General features: G+C 34.9%; 1 protein-coding gene and 1 long non-coding RNA gene across 2 annotated transcripts; one reads left to right on the plus strand and one right to left on the minus strand.

The window, feature by feature from the left end:
- Positions 1-1,093: 1,093 nt before the first annotated feature.
- On the plus strand, positions 1,094-7,350 carry LOC122142275. The gene is made up of 3 exons (XR_006158490.1): positions 1,094-2,272; positions 5,091-5,314; positions 5,622-7,350. It is a non-coding gene; the product is annotated as an uncharacterized LOC122142275 (long non-coding RNA).
- Positions 7,351-17,547: 10,197 nt separating this feature from the next.
- LOC109048234 lies at positions 17,548-19,702 on the minus strand. Its single transcript, XM_042752255.1, has 3 exons — positions 19,641-19,702; positions 18,683-18,762; positions 17,548-18,566 (listed from the first exon to the last, which is right to left on the minus strand). The coding sequence occupies exons 2-3, from the start codon at positions 18,695-18,697 to the stop codon at positions 17,652-17,654; spliced, it is 930 nt and encodes a 309-aa protein (XP_042608189.1). The 5' UTR covers positions 18,698-18,762; positions 19,641-19,702; the 3' UTR covers positions 17,548-17,651.
- Between the last annotated feature and the right edge of the window lie 2,972 nt (positions 19,703-22,674).

A 22,674-nucleotide genomic window follows, 5' to 3' on the forward strand; every position in this document is an offset into this window, starting at 1 on the left:
TATAATTATTTGGGTTTGGGGTTGATACAATTTTTTGTTTTATATTTCTGAAATAATGAGTACAATGTCAAATAACTTTTTTCTGTTTTAGTATATTTTAAAATGTAATTTATTCCTATGATGTAAAGCAAAATTGTCAGCATCCCTACTCCAGTCATCAGTGTTAAATGATCCTTCAGAAATAATTATAATATACTGATTTGCTGATAAAAACAAAACAAACAAAAACAAACAAACAAACAAAAAAAAAACATTTCTTACTAATATCAGTATTGGAAACAATTGAGCTGATTCATATTTTTGTGGAAGGCATATATTTTGTCAGGATTCACTGATGAATAAAAATTTTATAGAAATTTTAATAGAAATTTCAAAAGCACAGCATTATATATACAGGTGCATATCAGTAAATTAGTGGGTTTTTGTTAAATGTGAGCCAAAATCATCACAATTAATAGAACCAAAGACTTATACTACTTCAGTCTGTGTGCATTGAATTTATTTAATACACAAGTTTCACAATTTGAGTTAAATTACTGAAATAAATGAACTTTTCCACGACATTCTAATTTATTCAGATGCACCTGTATATAACACACACACACACACACACACACACACACACACACACACACACACATATATATATAATTATTATTATTTTTTAAAAACATCTTTGATGGATGGATTTACTAGAGAGTGCACTATAATTATGTCCCTGCAGTGTTCATTTGCAATGCAAATGGAAGCCCATAGTAACCATTGTAGATGTAATAGCCTCAGCAGACACAGCTGTTCCTTTACACTGCATCTGAGGACTCATACTTTGTTCATTTAAACATATCCTTTTATTGTACTGTAGGGTTTGAATGTAATTGTTTGTTTTATACAACTACAGCAGGCCTACTTACTATAGAATGTTTTATTATTCATCTTAATTGTTGATGAAAGATCAACCTAATATTTTATGAATGCCAAATAGGTTATATATATAATACAAATAGGTTATATATAATATATATATATATATATATATATATATATATATATATATATATATATATATAAATTAAAAGTTAAAGTAGTAAAAAGGTTACACAGTAGCCCCTGCAACTGAGCAATTGCGCCACCTACTGGTTCTCCAGCAGATCTGAACAGTCCATTGACGGCAGATTCACTGGCTGATAATGCGGTATGAATTTATGGATTCATGTTTTGTGTGTGTGTGTGTGTGTGTGTGTGTGTGTGTGTGTGTGTGGAGCAGGTACTCGCGAGCACCCTCCTGAATGCTAAAATGACAAACGGGACACAATACGGTCTCGTATTGTAGCCTAAGTCCGTAAGACCGCAAATGCGCATGAAGTGTTCAATTTGGGACGGCCTTGGGCTTCTATACTGTTTGACCATATGACAATAATAGCGGCAGGCGATTTGTCAAAAGTAAGCCTCAGAGAGAAACGTGATTGATCAAAAATAAGCCACAGGAGAGTAACGCGATTGGCTGATGTGGACTTAATTTGGGCTTACTTTGGCTCAATCGGTGTCGTGGGTTCGAATTTCATTGGAGTTGGAGGAAAGTGTATCTTTAATCGCTGTGAGTAATAGTTTATGGCAAATGCATAAAAAATAGCAAAGAAGACTAAAAAAATGAAATAAATAAAAGTCAGTAAAGTCAATTGATTTACCTCCTGATTTGCAGTTGAAAAAGTCAGCGTAATCATGTATTCCGGGCCGAGATCGGGCAGGTGAGTCTACAGGCCTGCAATGCCTTGGAGTCAAACTTATAAGAGGACATGATGTTAATAGTTTGAAATTTCCACTTTTCGTTGCGGCTCCAATTTTCTTTGCTGTTCTTCCCTTTAAGGCCAATAGAGGGCGCTAGAGACATTAGCTATAGGCCTGTGTCTCAACGAGGGGCCCTTACCGGCTGTGACTTAATGGTTGGTGTTTCGGGTTTGTGAACTCAGAAGGGTGTAACACGAAACACCAAGTATATAGTCACAGCCAAATTTACCAGTAGTGCTCTGGTAGCAGAAAGTCTGCTACTGGACAGATATAAAGACAAAACAAAATAAATTAATAGATTGTGGTATGCTTATACTGTAGTTATTAGGCTTGCTACGTAGAAAATCAACTGCTTGCTGTAAGTAGCCTTGAAGAGATTCCACTGGACTATTCTCAAAGAGAACGACCTACATACGTGTTTAACAAATAACATTTGAAAGGAAAGTCTGGTGTTTGATGGACATCCTGTGACTGCATATTAACTAAGGTTAGCTGACTCCATAAACTAAAGTCTTGAATGATAAAATGAGCTAATGCTGATTCTTTGGCTGATGTTTTAACATCACTGTATTCATTTCAACTTTAAATTACAGTTGTCTTCTTATCAAATAATTGCCATTATGTGAGTTTTGTTTAGTTGGTTTTGTGAGATAAAGAATAATAAACTGTTATAGAGTGAATGATGTATGTAGTAATTTGCATGCGGAAGTGTACATTTTTAACAAAAGAAAATAAATACATAAAAAGTGTGGAATATTTATATCTTGACTCAGTGTTTATCTTCAAAACTATTACAAATCTTTCATATTACACCAGTATTTTTATTGGTAAAAATACAGTAGACAGCAGACATATATATATAAATATATTATATATATATATATAATATATATACCCCTATACATATATATATATATATATATATATATAAGGATTGGTATTTAGATTGAAAATGTAATGTGAAGATATCATTTATGGTTAAAAAACATTTCTCCATTATCAGTTTTAAAGTTATTTTAACTGCACAACATTGTATACAATTTTCCAAGTTTCTTTACAACCTTAGCTTTTTCATAACTCGCAAAAAGCAGTTTGGTGATGACGCAGATAGAATACGGAGAACATTCGAGAACGTGCTGGAATCTCTGGCTCATGAGCTCAGACCAGAACACTGAAGCATAAAAATAAAGGAATAAACTCTGGTCTATAAACTTTTCTTAACTTCTTTACAGTTTTTTTTCTTCCCATGAATTTGCAATAAAACATTTTTGGTGATGACGCAGATAGAATATGGAGAGAATTCGGGCTCGTGGGCTTCACCAACACCTGAGCACTTTACACGTAAAATACAACAAGAGTTGTGTTTCTGTTTTTGACGGATGTGAAATGTTGGTTGTTTCAAGTGAAATTTCAGTAGAAGTTATAAATTGGAAATGTTATAATTACAGTGTACATTTGCTGTAACAGCATATTCACTGAAGTGACTCCATGTACTCATGTTAAAGTTTTTGAATGATAAAACATGAATTAATGCTGATTCTTTTAGTGGTTTTTACATCATTGTGTGTCTTTGATGATTAAATTACACAAATTATGTAGTAATTTGTTACATATGTACGTGTTATTATGTACATGAATAAAAATGTTTAAAATATTTTTTACTGATTATATTTTTCTTTAAAACTATTACCAGTCTGTGATATTACAATAATACGTATATAGGCCTATTGTAAAACATAGAGGATATATTATTAAAAGACTTGTATTTGGAAATGTATGTTAACATTGAACATTAAAGACATATTTTATGGCAAAAAAATAAGATATTTCATTGTCTTTTGTACAGTGTCAGTTTTGCAGTAATGTGTTAATGTGAACACCACACTATAAATATTTAAGTATAACATCAATCTGTTTGCTGATTTTATTCTTTAAAAAACTATTTGGTACCTATATACCAAAAGTATTTATATTTGTCCAAAACATCTTTTTTTTAAAAATCAGTTCCACATACATGTCTTGTGTTTTCCATCCATTTTTTTTTTTTTTTTTATGACAACTATCATCGATTCAATACAGAGAATGTCAGAATGTTTGGGAATATTTACACACAATTTCATACATCAGTTAAACAATACTAAACATTTTAGAACAGAATAAAACATGGGTTTAAGCTGTCATCAGAAAGACATTTCGCATTGTGCCTTTTGTCAGTGCAGTCGGGGAGGAGCACCTGCAGCACCTACAGGACATGGCCACGTCACTTTAGAGGGAGTTCTTTGGCAATACGTCAGCATGACCTCAGAACAAGTCGGACCGGACTCAGACAGATTTCTAGCGAGCACACATCTCACAAGGATCACCGGCAGGGGCGTTGCACAAGATCCCAGGCCCTATGCACAGGCAGTCCTGATGGGCCCCCATGACCCCCCAATGAAAATATCCAGGTTAAATAAAATATATTCCAGACTTTTCAAGGGCCCTCTCTTCCTTTGGGGCCCTGGTAATCAGTACTGATTTTACCCCCAGTCCGACGCCCCTGATCACCGGTGATGGGTCTGGCACAGATTTTGCACATTTTTAAATGAGCCTAAAGTGAGGGTTTGATGTGGATTCCCTTTAACATTTAAGACCAGATACACCACCACTTCAATCTGAATCATCAGCAGAGGTTTGAATGTTCAGGGCCGGCCAACAGAAAAATCCAGTCTTAAAAGTGGACAAGGTGCTGTAGAGCATGTTCAAACAGTACAGATCTGTTCTTCCTGATGTTGTATTTTCTATCAACTGTTTGTAATCTATTTTTGATGCACAGCCTTTCTGTGACTTTGTGATACCTTTGTATATTCCCACACATTTTTTGGATCTCAAACTGAAAACAGGATTGCCACTTTCACCTGGCTGACCTGCCGTGGACATCAGAAACTTATTTCTTTGGTTTTTTCTCATTCATGGCAGAGGAATCAGTGATATCTTTGCATGTGTGCATTTGAAGATCCCCCTGGTTATTAAATGTGTAGAAATATAAATCCTTGTTCTTACTGGGTGCACAAATGCGATCAAGTAAACCTTTTCCCAAAACATCTGTTTGCCCGAGTAATTTAACAAGGCACTGATCTTTGTCATGAAACATGTGCTGTTTTTTGGGAAGTTCTGCCTCATAAAATCAGAACAAAGTCTATGGTGGGGAAGAAAACATATGCGTCATATAGACAAGCGTACTCAAATGTATGACAGGCGGTCAAGGTGTAATCATTCCCCAGGTAGACTCCATAGCAGGACCTGATTTTATTTTCTTGTTTCAGCTTGATCAAGCACACTGGCTCTCTTCTTAACCGGAATTCATTCCAGTTCACGTTCTCAGACTGTCTGAAGATCTTTCCATTTCTGAACAACAGTGGACCTGGATGTGATTTTAACATTTCAATGCAAGCTTCCACATCAGAGGAGCTCATGCAAGGAACGGTGAATCCTTCATTCGTAATGCTGCAGTTGAGAGAGACATCTTCCTCGTGGCTTGTTGAATTGGGTGAGAGTCCGGTGGCCTCAGCGGCTGCCATCTAATAGAACACAAATGAACATGTTACAGGTTTTTTTTTTCTTTTTTACTCTTAGAGAAGGTGGATACTTTATATAAAATGTAATTATTATACTTATAACTGTACAGTTTGTTTTTACCTTTTATATTCATGAATGCAGTTTACAGTAACAAAAAATAAGTTGTGGTTTTACATATAGACCCTTAGCCAATTTATACATTTGGCAGACACTTTATCCAAAGCGACTTACATATTGCATTCAAGGTACACATCTTATCAGTTCTTTGCTTTCCCTAGTAATCAAACCCATGACCTTGGCATTGCTTTGGGACCCCCTTCCTCACCACAAGAAAGCACTTTGTCTGACTTTGAAATTAAGTAGAGGCTAACTTTTAGTGTTGTAAATATCATGTCTATAAATGTCTATATATGTGTGAGTATTACCAGACACTCTGACAGTGCGATCTCTCTATGGGATATGTGATGTGGAATATAAAAAAAAAAAAAAAAAAATCTAAAACAAATGTATTTTTTTTTTTTTTCACTTTTTTTTAAGTAAACATGAATGGAAAGCACATATTTGGGGGAAATTAACCAAAACTTTGGGTATCTTGTTCATCGTGTTTGTTTTCATATAAAAGCATCAGAATTGAGTTCCGATCTTTTTATTAGCTCATGAGTGCAAATCGCGCGGTATCCGCCTGTGATCTCGTACATGGCTGATGCACTTCGAGAAGTGAGAACTGTCCGTCTTGACTGCACTTATTTCCCTCCTCCCCTCACTACAGCCATCTACTCGTCTACATTCCAGGTAAAGCGAGGCGTATTTCGAAAAGATTGTATTTTGTCATTCTTCAGTTCTGACACGTAACTTTTTTCTAAAACGTCTTTATTACTTCGTCTTTATACAGTACATCTTTCTTTTTTTCCCCGTTAGTCCATTCCTAAGCCTGCCCTAAACTTATGTCTACTCAATGGCTACAATCTCACCAATTTAAAAAAGCTCCGCTTACTCGCTGCATAAGCTCCTCCCCACTCGGAGCAGGTACATATTTGTTTCATTTGGCTCACAGACGACATCAACCAGCTTTTAGCTCGCGCAGTAAAGCGTGTCTTTGCCAGTGCAGGACTCGTGGGTTCGAATCCCAGGAAAAGCAGGAATTGAAGTCAAATGTTTCTTTAATAGCTGTGAGTTATAACTTATGGCAAATGCACAAAAAATAAGAAATATATAAAGAAGACTAAAAAAAATAAATAAATAGAAGTAAATAAATTCTACTGATTTACCTCTTGATTTGCAGTTGAGAAAATCAGCGTAATCATGTATTCCGGGCCGAGATCGGGCAGGTGAGTCTACAGGCCTGCAATGCCTTGGAGTCAAACTTATAAGAGGTCATGATGTTAATAGTTTGAAATTTCCACTTTTCGTTGCTAGTTTTTTCATTGCGGCTCCACTTTTCTTTGATGTTCTTCCCTTTAAGGCCATTAGAGGGCGCTAGAGACATTAGCTATAGGCCTGTGTCTCAACGAGGGGCCCTTACCGGCTGTGACTTAATGGTTGGTGTTTCGGGTTTGTGACATCAGAGGGGGTGCAACACGAAACACCAAGTATATAGTCACAGCCAAATTTACCAGTAGTGTTCTGGTAGCATATAGAATGTCTGCTACTGGACAAATATAAAAACAAAACAAAATAAATGAATAGATTGTGGTATATGCTTATACTGTAGTTACTCTTAGAGACATCCTAGGCCTGTGATGCTGGAGGCACGGACATGATCCATTCACAAATATGGGGGCTAAGCCTGTTTTAAGGGAGTCTTGTCTCAAAATTAGTCAGGTATATAATTGCAGAAATTCATAGTTAACTATGTGTGTGATATTAAACCATAAAAAAGTAATATATGTCCTATAAAATTATAAATAACAGCAAATAATACAACAATAACAAATGTAACCATACTGTGCATGGTGAAATTATGCATCTGGTTTTCTTGCTGGAAAGTCAGATAGACACAATACAAAAATAAACAAAAGAGTTGAATTATATATATATATAATAAACTTATATATAATAAGTAATATAATATATATAATAAACTTAAACTTAATCTGTTTCCAATTTCTGACATACTCTGATGTGACAGCAATGGCATTACTGATGTTACATTAGATGCAGAAGTTCTGAAGTCCGTGTAAAAAAAAAAAAAAAATTAGTTTGATTTGCCTAATTTTAACATTTATTTAAAATAGCCTACTGTTTATTTCACAAATTTTGTAGTGTTTAATCATTTTTTAAAAATCAAATAAATAAACAAACAAACAAATAATCTGTCATGAAGAATGTTATGAGAACAGTTGTGAGAACACCGGCTAGGTGCTTGTCATCGTTTTAACCACCAGATGACGTCAAAGTGCCATATGAATAAAGCTTAGCAGCAATCAACCTTTGTACTACAGAGTTGCAAGGACAGCCTCGTTTGTCAGAGCTTCGTTTGACCAGCACTAGGGGGTGCTAGATAATTTAACCGCCCGCTGAAAGTCTTCTGTATCTCTAGGTGTTTGAGAACCTTCATGCAGCTCATCGTTTAGCTCAAAGAGTAACGAGTAGCGCAGGTGAAACAGAAGTCATGAGTTCGAATCTCACAGAAAACTTTCATTTATAAAATGTCTTTCTTAAATGCAGTGTGAGTTGATTTGGACAAAAACCTTCTGCCAAGTGCACAAGTGCATTAATATCATATAGACGAACAAATAAGTAAAGAAATAAAAATAAAGCAAATAACTTACCTTGTCCAGGTTTGAGCTTTCAGGTATTCTTGTAGGAGAGCAAGTCGGGTTTGAGCTTTCAGGTATTCTTGTAGGAGAGCAAGTTGACGAAGCTGAAAAACTGAGATCTCTATTAATTGCGCTGATTCTTATAACAGTACATTGCAGGTAATTCAAAATTTGCACCTTGCACATTGTGTTATCCCTAAATTCCACCGGGGGCACTAAAACAATATCTATCTGAGAGCAAATAGGCAAAGTGTTGTGGTAGTTTTCTACTACCATACTAATATATAGACACACACACACACACACACACACTGCTATATATATATATATATATATATATATATATATATATATATATATATATATACTGTATGTATGTGTGTTTGTATGTATATATATATATATATATATATATATATATATATATATATATATATATATATATATATATATATGTGTGTGTGTGTGTGTGTGTGTGTGTGTGTGTATGGGTAATAGGATAAATGTATAGGAAATTTGTACCTTGGCATTAAACATTAAGTTGCTTTGAACAATGTATAGTCAAGTTATTAACAACGTGAAAATGTGCTATGACTATTTGAAATAATTTTATTGAAATATTACTATTTGAGAATGTTTAGAACTCCTTAAACTACTTCAAATAATTCTCATCAAGAAACTGCACCATTACCAAGGTACAGATGCTGTAATGTTGTATGCTTATACTCATTGTGTTTCCTGCACTGTGCTGACACTGTAGCTCAACTTTAGCCTGAGCTCTGGCACCTCAGTGACAAGTCTCAATCTGTGTGTAGAGAGGAGCTCCTTTGCCTAGAGCTTGAGGAATTTAGACAGTGTAGTAACACTCAGAATGTGTTTCAGTTATGCTCCATTCCTTTGACGCAGAAAAACAAGGCGGTCAAACACACACACAGAGGGTGCAGCTTACACTGCTCTTAGGCTTGCTAAGTAGAAAATCAACTGCTTGCTGTAAGTAGCCTTGAAGAGATTCCACTGGACTATTCTCAAAGAGAACAACCTACATACGCGTTTAACAAATAACATTTGAAGGGAAAGTCTGGTGTTTGATGGACATCCTGTGACTGCATATTAACTAAGGTTAGCTGACTCCATAAACTAAAGTCTTGAATGATAAAATGAGCTAATGCTGATTCTTTTGCTGATGTTTTAACATCACTGTATTCATTTCATCTTTAAATTACAGTTGTCTTCTTATCAAATAATTGCCATTATGTGAGTTTTGTTTAGTTGGTTTTGTGAGATAAAGAATAACAAACTGTTATAGAGTGAATGATGTATGTAGTAACTTGCATGCGGAAGTGTACATTTTCAACAAAAGAAAATAAATACATAAAAAGTGTGGAATATTTATATCTTGACTCAGTGTTTATCTTCAAAACTATTACAAATCTTTCATATTAAACCAGTATTTTTATTGGTAAAAATACAGTAGACAGCAGACATATATATATAAAAAAGGATTGGTATTTAGATTGAAAATGTAATGTGAAGATATCATTTATGGTTAAAAAACATTTCTCCTTGATCAGTTTTAAAGTTATTTTAACTGCACAACATTGTTACAATTTTCCAAGTTTCTTTACAACCTTAGCTTTTTCATAACTCGCAAAAAGCAGTTTGGTGATGACGCAGATAGAATACGGAGAACATTCGAGAACGTGCTGGAATCTCTGGCTCATGAGCTCAGACCAGAACACTGAAGCATAAAAATAAAGGAATAAACTCTGGTCTATAAACTTTTCTTAACTTCTTTACAGTTTTTTTTCTTCCCATTAATTCGCAATAAAACATTTTTGGTGATGACGCAGATAGAATATGGAGAGAATTCGGGCTCGTGGGCTTCACCCACACCTGAGCACTTTACACGTAAAATACAAACAAGAGTTGTGTTTCTGTTTTTGACGGATGTGAAATGTTGGTTGTTTCAAGTGAAATTTCAGTAGAAGTTATAAATTGGAAATGTTATAATTACAGTGTACATTTGCTGTAACAGCATATTCACTGAAGTGACTCCATGTACTCATGTTAAAGTTTTGAATGATAAAACATGAATTAATGCTGATTCTTTTAGTGGTTTTTACATCATTGTGTGTCTTTGATGATTAAATTACACAAATTATGCAGTAATCTGTTACATATGTACGTGTTATTATGTACATGAATAAAAATGTTTAAAATATTTTTTACTGATTATATTTTTCTTTAAAACTATTACCAGTCTGTGATATTACAATAATACGTATATAGGCCTATTATAAAACATAGAGGATATATTATTAAAAGACTTGTATTTGGAAATTTATGTTAACATTGAACATTAAAGACATATTTTATGGCAAAAAAATAAGATATTTCATTGTCTTTTGTACAGTGTCAGTTTTGCAGTAATGTGTTAATGTGAACACCACACTATAAGTATTTAAGTATAACATCAATCTGTTTGCTGATTTTTTTCTTTAAAAATCTATTTGGTACCTATATACCAAAAGTATTTATATTTGTCCAAAACATCTTTTTTTAAAAATCAGTTCCACATACATGTCTTGTGTTTTCCATCCATTTTTATTTAATTTTTTTTATGGCAACAATCATCGATTCAATACAGAGAATGTCAGAATGTTTGGGAATATTTACACACAATTTCATACATCAGTTAAACAATACTAAACATTTTAGAACGGAATAAAACATGGGTTTAAGCTGTCATCAGAAAGACATTTCCCATTGTGCCTTTTGTCAGTGCAGTCGGGGAGGAGCACCTGCAGCACCTACAGGACATGGCCACGTCACTTTAGAGGGAGTTCTTTGGCAATACGTCAGCATGACCTCAGAACAAGTCGGACCGGACCGGACACATTTCTAACGAGCACACATCTCACAGGGATCACCGGTGATGGGTTCAGTGCATATTTTGCATATTTTTAGATGAGCCTAAAGTGAGGGTTTGATGTGGATTCCCTTTAACATTTGAGACCAGAAACACCACCACTTCAATCTGAATCATCGTCAGAGGTTTGAATGTTCAGGGCCGGCCAACAGAAAAATCCAGTCTTAAAAGTGGACAAGGTGCTGTAGAGCATGTTCAAACAGTACAGATCTGTTCTTCCTGATGTTGTATTTTCTATCAACTGTTTGTAATCTATTTTTGATGCACAGCCTTTCTGTGACTTTGTGATACCTTTGTATATTCCCACACATTTTTTGGATCTCAAACTGAAAACAGGATTGCCACTTTCACCTGGCTGACCTGCCGTGGACATCAGAAACTTATTTCTTTGGTTTTTCTCATTCATGGCAGAGGAATCAGTGATATCTTTGCATGTGTGCATTTGAAGATCCCCCTGGTTATTAAATGTGTAGAAATATAAATCCTTGTTCTTACTGGGTGCACAAATGCGATCAAGTAAACCTTTTCCCAAAACATCTGTTTGCCCGAGTAATTTAACAAGGCACTGATCTTTGTCATGAAACATGTGCTGTTTTTTGGGAAGTTCTGCCTCATAAATCAGAACAAAGTCTATGGTGGGGAAGAAAACATATGCGTCATATAGACAAGCGTACTCAAATGTATGACAGGCGGTCAAGGTGTAATCATTCCCCAGGTAGACTCCATAGCAGGACCTGATTTTATTTTCTTGTTTCAGCTTGATGAAGCACACTGGCTCTCTTCTTAACCGGAATTCATTCCAGTTCACGTTCTCAGACTGTCTGAAGATCTTTCCATTTCTGAACAACAGTGGACCTGGATGTGATTTTAACATTTCAATGCAAGCTTCCACATCAGAGGAGCTCATGCAAGGAACGGTGAATCCTTCATTCGTAATGCTGCAGTTGAGAGAGACATCTTCCCCGTGGCTTGTTGAATTGGGTGAGAGTCCGGTGGCCTCAGCGGCTGCCATCTAATAGAACACAAATGAACATGTTACAGGTTTTTTTTTTCTTTTTTACTCTTAGAGAAGGTGGATACTTTATATAAAATGTAATTATTATACTTATAACTGTACAGTTTGTTTTTACCGTTTATATTCATGAATGCAGTTTACAGTAACAAAAAATAAGTTGTGGTTTTACATATAGACCCTTAGCCAATTTATACATTTGGCAGACACTTTATCCAAAGCGACTTACATATTGCATTCAAGGTACACATCTTATCAGTTCTTTGCTTTCCCTAGAAATCAAACCCATGACCTTGGCATTGCTTTGGGACCCCCTTCCTCACCACAAGAAAGCACTTTGTCTGACTTTGAAATTAAGTAGAGGCTAACTTTTAGTGTTGTAAATATCATGTCTATAAATGTCTATATATGTGTGAGTATTACCAGACACTCTGACAGTGCGATCTCTCTATGGGATATGTGATGTGGAATATAAAAAAAAAAAAAAAAAAAAATCTAAAACAAATGTATTTTTTTTTTTTTTTTCACTTTTTTTTAAGTAAACATGAATGGAAAGCACATATTTGGGGGAAATTAACCAAAACTTTGGGTATCTTGTTCATCGTGTTTGTTTTCATATAAAAGCATCAGAATTGAGTTCCGATCTTTTTATTAGCTCATGAGTGCAAATCGCGCGGTATCCGCCTGTGATCTCGTACATGGCTGATGCACTTCGAGAAGTGAGAACTGTCCGTCTTGACTGCACTTATTTCCCTCCCCCCCTCACTACAGCCATCTACTCGTCTACATTCCAGGTAAAGCGAGGCGTATTTCGAAAAGATTGTATTTTGTCATTCTTCAGTTCTGACACGTAACTTTTTTCTAAAACGTCTTTATTACTTCGTCTTTATACAGTACATCTTTCTTTTTTTTCCCCGTTAGTCCATTCCTAAGCCTGCCCTAAACTTATGTCTACTCAATGGCTACAATCTCACCAATTTAAAAAAGCTCCGCTTACTCGCTGCATAAGCTCCTCCCCACTCGGAGCAGGTACATATTTGTTTCATTTGGCTCACAGACGACATCAACCAGCTTTTAGCTCGCGCAGTAAAGCGTGTCTTTGCCAGTGCAGGACTCGTGGGTTCGAATCCCAGGAAAAGCAGGAATTGAAGTCAAATGTTTCTTTAATAGCTGTGAGTTATAACTTATGGCAAATGCACAAAAAATAAGAAATATATAAAGAAGACTAAAAAAAAATAAATAAATAGAAGTAAATAAATTCTACTGATTTACCTCTTGATTTGCAGTTGAGAAAATCAGCGTAATCATGTATTCCGGGCCGAGATCGGGCAGGTGAGTCTACAGGCCTGCAATGCCTTGGAGTCAAACTTATAAGAGGTCATGATGTTAATAGTTTGAAATTTCCACTTTTCGTTGCTAGTTTTTTCATTGCGGCTCCACTTTTCTTTGATGTTCTTCCCTTTAAGGCCATTAGAGGGCGCTAGAGACATTAGCTATAGGCCTGTGTCTCAACGAGGGGCCCTTACCGGCTGTGACTTAATGGTTGGTGTTTCGGGTTTGTGACATCAGAGGGGGTGCAACACGAAACACCAAGTATATAGTCACAGCCAAATTTACCAGTAGTGTTCTGGTAGCATATAGAATGTCTGCTACTGGACAAATAAAAAACAAAACAAAATAAATGAATAGATTGTGGTATATGCTTATACTGTAGTTACTCTTAGAGACATCCTAGGCCTGTGATGCTGGAGGCACGGACATGATCCATTCACAAATATGGGGGCTAAGCCTGTTTTAAGGGAGTCTTGTCTCAAAATTAGTCAGGTATATAATTGCAGAAATTCATAGTTAACTATGTGTGTGATATTAAACCATAAAAAAGTAATATATGTCCTATAAAATTATAAATAACAGCAAATAATACAACAATAACAAATGTAACCATACTGTGCATGGTGAAATTATGCATCTGGTTTTCTTGCTGGAAAGTCAGATAGACACAATACAAAAATAAACAAAAGAGTTGAATTATATATATATATATAATAAACTTATATATAATAAGTAATATAATATATATAATAAACTTAAACTTAATCTGTTTCCAATTTCTGACATACTCTGATGTGACAGCAATGGCATTACTGATGTTACATTAGATGCAGAAGTTCTGAAGTCCGTGTAAAAAAAAAAAAACTTAGTTTGATTTGCCTAATTTTAACATTTATTTAAAATAGCCTACTGTTTATTTCACAAATTTTGTAGTGTTTAATCATTTTTTAAAAATCAAATAAATAAACAAACAAACAAATAATCTGTCATGAAGAATGTTATGAGAACAGTTGTGAGAACACCGGCTAGGTGCCTGTCATCGTTTTAACCACCAGATGACGTCAAAGTGCCATATGAATAAAGCTTAGCAGCAATCAACCTTTGTACTACAGAGTTGCAAGGACAGCCTCGTTTGTCAGAGCTTCGTTTGACCAGCACTAGGGGGTGCTAGATAATTTAACCGCCCGCTGAAAGTCTTCTGTATCTCTAGGTGTTTGAGAACCTTCATGCAGCTCATCGTTTAGCTCAAAGAGTAACGAGTAGCGCAGGTGAAACAGAAGTCATGAGTTCGAATCTCACAGAAAACTTTCATTTATAAAATGTCTTTCTTAAATGCAGTGTGAGTTGATTTGGACAAAAACCTTCTGCCAAGTGCACAAGGTGCATTAATATCATATAGACGAACAAATAAGTAAAGAAATAAAAATAAAGCAAATAACTTACCTTGTCCAGGTTTGAGCTTTCAGGTATTCTTGTAGGAGAGCAAGTCGGGTTTGAGCTTTCAGGTATTCTTGTAGGAGAGCAAGTTGACGAAGCTGAAAAACTGAGATCTCTATTAATTGCGCTGATTCTTATAACAGTACATTGCAGGTAATTCAAAATTTGCACCTTGCACATTGTGTTATCCCTAAATTCCACCGGGGGCACTAAAACAATATCTATCTGAGAGCAAATAGGCAAAGTGTTGTGGTAGTTTTCTACTACCATACTAATATATAGACACACACACACACACACACACTGCTATATATATATATATATATATATATATATATATATATATATATATATATATACTGTATGTATGTGTGTTTGTATGTATATATATATATATATATATATATTGTGATATTATATATATATATATATATATATATATATATATGTGTGTGTGTGTGTGTGTGTGTGTGTGTGTATGGGAAATAGGATAAATGTATAGGAAATTTGTACCTTGGCATTAAACATTAAGTTGCTTTGAACAATGTATAGTCAAGTTATTAACAACGTGAAAATGTGCTATGACTATTTGAAATAATTTTATTGAAATATTACTATTTGAGAATGTTTAGAACTCCTTAAACTACTTCAAATAATTCTCATCAAGAAACTGCACCATTACCAAGGTACAGATGCTGTAATGTTGTATGCTTATACTCATTGTGTTTCCTGCACTGTGCTGACACTGTAGCTCAACTTTAGCCTGAGCTCTGGCACCTCAGTGACAAGTCTCAATCTGTGTGTAGAGAGGATCTCCTTTGCCTAGAGCTTGAGGAATTTAGACAGTGTAGTAACACTCAGAATGTGTTTCAGTTATGCTCCATTCCTTTGACGCAGAAAAACAAGGCGGTCAAACACACACACAGAGGGTGCAGCTTACACTGCTCTTAGGCTTGCTAAGTAGAAAATCAACTGCTTGCTGTAAGTAGCCTTGAAGAGATTCCACTGGACTATTCTCAAAGAGAACAACCTACATACGCGTTTAACAAATAACATTTGAAAGGAAAGTCTGGTGTTTGATGGACATCCTGTGACTGCATATTAACTAAGGTTAGCTGACTCCATAAACTAAAGTCTTGAATGATAAAATGAGCTAATGCTGATTCTTTTGCTGATGTTTTAACATGACTGTATTCATTTCATCTTTAAATTACAGTTGTCTTCTTATCAAATAATTGCCATTATGTGAGTTTTGTTTAGTTGGTTTTTGTGAGATAAAGAATAACAAACTGTTATAGAGTGAATGATGTATGTAGTAACTTGCATGCGGAAGTGTACATTTTCAACAAAAGAAAATAAATACATAAAAAGTGTGGAATATTTATATCTTGACTCAGTGTTTATCTTCAAAATTATTACAAATCTTTCATATTACACCAGTATTTTTATTGGTAAAAATACAGTAGACAGCAGACATATATATATAAAAAAGGATTGGTATTTAGATTGAAAATGTAATGTGAAGATATCATTTATGGTTAAAAAACATTTCTCCTTGATCAGTTTTTAAAGTTATTTTAACTGCACAACATTGTTACAATTTTCCAAGTTTCTTTACAACCTTAGCTTTTTCATAACTCGCAAAAAGCAGTTTGGTGATGACGCAGATAGAATACGGAGAACATTCGAGAACGTGCTGGAATCTCTGGCTCATGAGCTCAGACCAGAACACTGAAGCATAAAAATAAAGGAATAAACTCTGGTCTATAAACTTTTCTTAACTTCTTTACAGTTTTTTTTTCTTCCCATTAATTCGCAATAAAAATTTTTGGTGATGACGCAGATAGAATATGGAGAGAATTCAGGCTCGTGGGCTTCACCCACACCTGAGCACTTTACACGTAAAATACAACAAGAGTTGTGTTTCTGTTTTTGACGGATGTGAAATGTTGGTTGTTTCAAGTGAAATTTCAGTAGAAGTTATAAATTGGAAATGTTATAATTACAGTGTACATTTGCTGTAACAGCATATTCACTGAAGTGACTCCATGTACTCATGTTAAAGTATTGAATGATAAAACATGAATTAATGCTGATTCTTTTAGTGGTTTTTACATCATTGTGTGTCTTTGATGATTAAATGACACAAATTATGTAGTAATTTGTTACATATGTACGTGTTATTATGTACATGAATAAAAATGTTTAAAATATTTTTTACTGATTATATTTTTCTTTAAAACTATTACCAGTCTGTGATATTACAATAATACGTATATAGGCCTATTGTAAAACATAGAGGATATATTATTAAAAGACTTGTATTTGGAAATGTATGTTAACATTGAACATTAAAGACATATTTTATGGCAAAAAAAGAAGATATTTCATTGTCTTTTGTACAGTGTCAGTTTTGCAGTAATGTGAACACCACACTATAAGTATTTAAGTATAACATCAATCTGTTTGCTGATTTTTTTCTTTAAAAAGCTATTTGGTACCTATATACCAAAAGTATTTATATTTGTCCAAAAACATCTTTTTTCAAAAACAGTTCCATTCATGAAAAAATTTCCTACCATTTCAAAACATCTTTTTAAATAAATCAATTCCACATACATGTCTTGTGTTTTCCATCCATTTTTATTTTTTTATTTTTTTATGACAACAATCATCTATTCAATACAGAGAATGGAACAAGTCGGAGCGCACTCAGACACATTTCTAACCAGCACACATCTCACAGGGATCACCGGTGATGGGTCTGGCACATTTTTAAATGAGCCTAAAGAGAGGATATGGACTCCCTTTAAGATTTGAGACCAGATACACCACCACTTCAATCTGAATCATCGTCAGAGGTTTGATTGTTTGGGGTCAGCAAAAAGAAAAATCTAGTCTTAAAAGTGGACAAGATGCTGTAGAGCCTGTTCAAACAGTACAGATCTGTTCTTCCTGATGTTGTATTTTCTATCAACTGTTTGTAATCTATTTGTGATGCACATCCTTTCTTTGACTTTGTGATACCTTTGTATATTCCCACACATTTTTTGGATCTCAAACTGAAAACAGGATTGCCACTTTCACCTGGCTGACCTGCCGTGGACATCAGAAACTTATTTCTTTGGTTTTTCTCATTCATGGCAGAGGAATCAGTGATATCTTTGCATGTGTGCATTTGAAGATCCCCCTGGTTATTAAATGTGTAGAAATATAAATCCTTGTTCTTACTGGGTGCACAAATGCGGTCAAGTAAACCTTTTCCCAAAACATCTGTTTGCCCGAGTAATTTAACAAGGCACTGATCTTTGTCATGAAACATGTGCTGTTCTTTGGGAAGTTCTGCCTCATAAATCAGAACAAAGTCTGTGGTGGGGAAGAAAACATATGCGTCATATAGACAAGCGTACTCAAATGTATGACAGGCGGTCAAGGTGTAATCATTCCCCAGATAGACTCCATAGCAGGACCTGATTCTGTTTTCTCGTTTTAGTTTGATCAAGCACACTGGCTCTCTTCTTAACCGGAATTCATTCCAGTTTTTGATATCAGACTGTCTATAGAGCTCTCCATTTCTGAACAACAGTGGACCTGGATGTGATTTTAACATTTCAATGCAATCTTTCACATCAGAGGAGCTCATGCAAGGAACGGTGAATTCTTCATTCGTAATGCTGCAGTTGAGAGATACATCTTCCTCGTGGCTTGTTGAATTGGATGAGGGACCAGTACTCTCAACAGCTACAAACACAGTCTGAAACACACACACGAACATGTAACACTTATTTGTCACTCTGAGAGATGGTAGATACTTTGATACTTTGTATAAAAAGTATTTATTATACTCATAACTGTACAGTTTGTTTTTACCTGTTGCATATCCATGAATGCAGTTTTCGTATGCGTGTCCTTTTGAACCTTCTTAATTTAGTTGTTTGTTGATCAATGGCCTGAAATATTCAGAAATGTAATTAAAGTATTTACACAGCTAAACTAAATCATCAATTAATGTCATGTAATGTAGATGAGAGCTACTGCTTTAGTATTTGATGATTTTATTAATAAACAAATTAAGTTGTGGATTTACATATCGACCCTTAATCATTTTAAACATTTGGCAGACACTTTTATTCAAAGGGACTTACATAGCATTCTGTCAGTTCTTGCTTTATAATATTAATATAGAATACTATAAAAATACACTTTAGGTGTCTGATGGACCCAAACACCTGGCATAATAATTATTGTCGATTTATCTTATTGCGGGTTGACATTTACAAGAGAGACATATTGCTAGCAATTTGAAATTGCTGTTTTAAAATTAAGTAAAAGAGATATGATGGGAGAGGGAAACTAGGTCCGCAAGCCCGGACGCAAACACGGGACGCACGGGGGGGGTCAGCACTGTGCCCACGAGGCTATCAGCGGTGGCGCGCATCGTTACTGAACTATATACATATGTATCACAGAGCGAAAAATACCAGGTATAGGTCTCTGCAGGAAAGTCATGGGAGTTTTCAGATCGGTGGGCGAGGACAAAAACAGAGGGGCGTTTCGACCATGTTACCTGATTGGCTGACGTCATAGCGACAGGTAGGTTTAGGGGTGGGGTCGGGTAAGAGGGATCATTATCATTGCGTGATTTAGAAACACCCATCAGTTTGAAAACACCCACAAAGTCAGAAACGCCCACTTTTGCTCTGCAGAGACCTCAATCTCAAAATACCGGTATCACATATACCTCTAATTTTGTTTATTATTTGACAGATAGTAGCCTATATAAAGTAGCCTAATTAAAGCCCTTAATAATGGTAAAGTAGTAACTTACCTTGTCCGGATTCGCACTTGTATTCCAGTCCAGAAATCCAGAGATCCGGCCCGTCACAATGAGGTGAAACACTTGCAACAGATACTTATATGAAGACATGATGCCAAATTTTCGGCAATTTGAAATTGCTGTTATTAAGCGAAGAGGGACTCGTACCCGAACTCAGGATATCCGAAGCGCACAAACCGACGAAGCTACGAGGCTTTCGGTTTTGAAGGCATCCTCGGAATCAAGATTTCCGAAGCACACTTTTGTCTCGCAGGGATGCCGTCGACCCGGTGCTGTACACTGCTGTTTTTCATGTTGAACCACGGACGTCGGAGGCGCTCACAGGGATACCCGAACATCATGACATCGGTCTTAAAGCGAAGTGGGAGATGACCGAGAATATTTGTAGCGAAGTGGGAGTTCGCGAGCTGGGACTCGAACTCCGGATGCTCGAAGAGTATCGGCATGCCATGTCTGCGCGCTGCTCACTAGGCTATCGACCTCGAAGCGGACTGGTGTTGACTTCTGATATACTTATGGATGACAGACAACATCCCTAGCGGCGAACCACTGAAATTTCCAATGAAGTTTCACTGAAATCACGTGATTTTGGCAGTCGTTTGATACGCCCTCTGAATTATGGAGGACCAAACCTGCAGAAATTGACAATAAAAAAATAGATAAATAAGTAAATAAATGTAATAATAGGGGAAATAAATAAAGAAATAAATGACTTGATAAGACAAATATAGTTCATTTGTAATAAAAAAAGGAATTACTTAATTACTGTTTTCCTTTGTGTATTATTTTCTGTATTTGTTTACATTTATTTTTATTATTTTTAACTTTTATTTACTTATTCTTTCATTTTATATATTTTATTTATTTATTTAAAAATGTATTTTTATTATTCTCTTATGTATTTATTTCCAGATTTATTTATTTATTTATTTTTACTTTTCCGTGTGTAACATGGAAAGGAGGGAGGCGGTCCTTGTGGAGTGCCAGTGAATCATTGGATGTGAGGTCACGCAGAAGCATCAGATTAAACTAATAATAGAGATCGGAGTTTGCTAGTGGGATGTGCCGGATCAAATGGGGAGATCCAATATATTTTCACAGATTCACATTATAATTTCTAATTATTTTATAGCGACTGAATTCAGTTACTTACCCTCATAGTTTCATCATTAAGCCCAGAACCATTAACATCGTCGATGAGTTTCTAGGTTGATGACGCTACTACACTCGGTGGAGATTTCTAAGACTTGTCTACAGTAATCACAGAAAAAAGTCTCCCAAAAGCACTGTGAGCATAAGTTTATCGTAAAACCAGTTGCACTAAATGTCTTTACGGTCTACTCAGGTTCACAATGTTTTTTGGAAATGTGACCCACTTGCATAAATTTTGCTTGACGCTAAAAGCTCGATATTCGCAAGTTTAGGGACCATCTCTAAGGTTACATACGACATTGGTATACACGTTAGATTTTTGATATTTATAAAATAAACTCGTTTTGTGAACGTTTTGTGACTGTAAGTAATTATCTTAAAATGCTATTGAAATTAGAAATGTGTATACCAACATCGTATTCAACTTTAAAGATGGTCCTTGAATTTGCAAATACTGAGCGTCTAATGTCAAGCCAAGCCAGACGGTCACGTTTCCAAAAAGCATTGTGAGCCTGAGTAGACCGTAGAGACCTTATAGGTATAACTGCTTTATGATAAACTTATGCTCACAACGCTTTTGGGAATGAAGATTTTCTCTGTAATTATAAAATGAACACACGCCACAGAAACCTCCACCAAGTGTGTCTAGAGGCGTCATCAATTTAGACCAACGACGATGTTGATGGTTCCGGGCTTAATGATGTAACTATGAGGATAAGAAACTGAATTCAGTTCACAAATCTGTGAAAATATATTGGATCTCTCCAGTTGATCTGGCACATCACACTCACAAACTCCAATCTCTATTATTAGTTAAATCTGAAGCTTCTGAATGACTTCTCAACCAATGATTCACCGGCACTCCACAAGGACCACCTTCCTTATTTCCATGTTGCACACGGAAAAGTAAAAAGAAATAAATGAATAAATAAATAAATCTGGAAATAAATACATGTGGGAATAAATAAATATATATAAAAAATCATGAATAAATGCATTTAAAAATAAACAAATACATAAATAAAATAAATATAAAAATGAATGAAAGTATAAGTAAATAAAAGTTAAAAATAATAAAAATAAATGTAAAATAAATACAGGAAATAATACATAAAATAATAAGTAATTTAAAATATAAATTCAGGATAAAAATTTATTACAAATGAACTATTTTTGTTTTTATCACATCATTTATTTATTTATTTTCCTTTTTATTACATTTATTTATTTATCTTTCATTTCTGCAGGTTTGTTTCTCCATACAAATCTTCTCTCTTTGGCTGGCGCTGAGCGAGACAGATTCGTTTTTACAGCGCTGCACTTTGTAACCAATCACACATGATTCTGTTGAGCTTATGAATGCAAAGACCAATCAGAGGCGTTAAGATGAGTCATCGCTGAATATTTTGTGCAGTGCGCGCACTCGCTGCAGGAATTCTACTCTGTTCGATTCTCTCATCAGAAACAACAAAGTGCAGATGTACATACGATGTAAGTAGAATATTCATTTCACAGTGTAAACAGCTTTAGGGTTATTATACTGAGAGTTTTTGAGAGTGGTTAAAATGTTATTTTATAATGTAAATGTTATTTGCTTTCTTTCTGTACAATGAAAGTGTTATAATTTATTACAATGTTTTTATTTAAGTTCACATTATAAACAAAGTCAGTCATATATAATGGCATGACACCCGACCCATATATATATATATATATATATATATATATATATATATATATATATATATATATATATATATATATATATATATATATATATGTGTGTGTGGTATATTACTATATTATTATATATATTACTATAGTAAGGTGCTGTATGTAGGATTGACACCGAGTGTTTGAACTAGGTATTGCA

The sequence above is a fragment of the Cyprinus carpio genome, chromosome B24 (genome assembly GCF_018340385.1).
Source record: "Cyprinus carpio isolate SPL01 chromosome B24, ASM1834038v1, whole genome shotgun sequence".
NCBI classification, from domain to species: domain Eukaryota; kingdom Metazoa; phylum Chordata; class Actinopteri; order Cypriniformes; family Cyprinidae; genus Cyprinus; species Cyprinus carpio.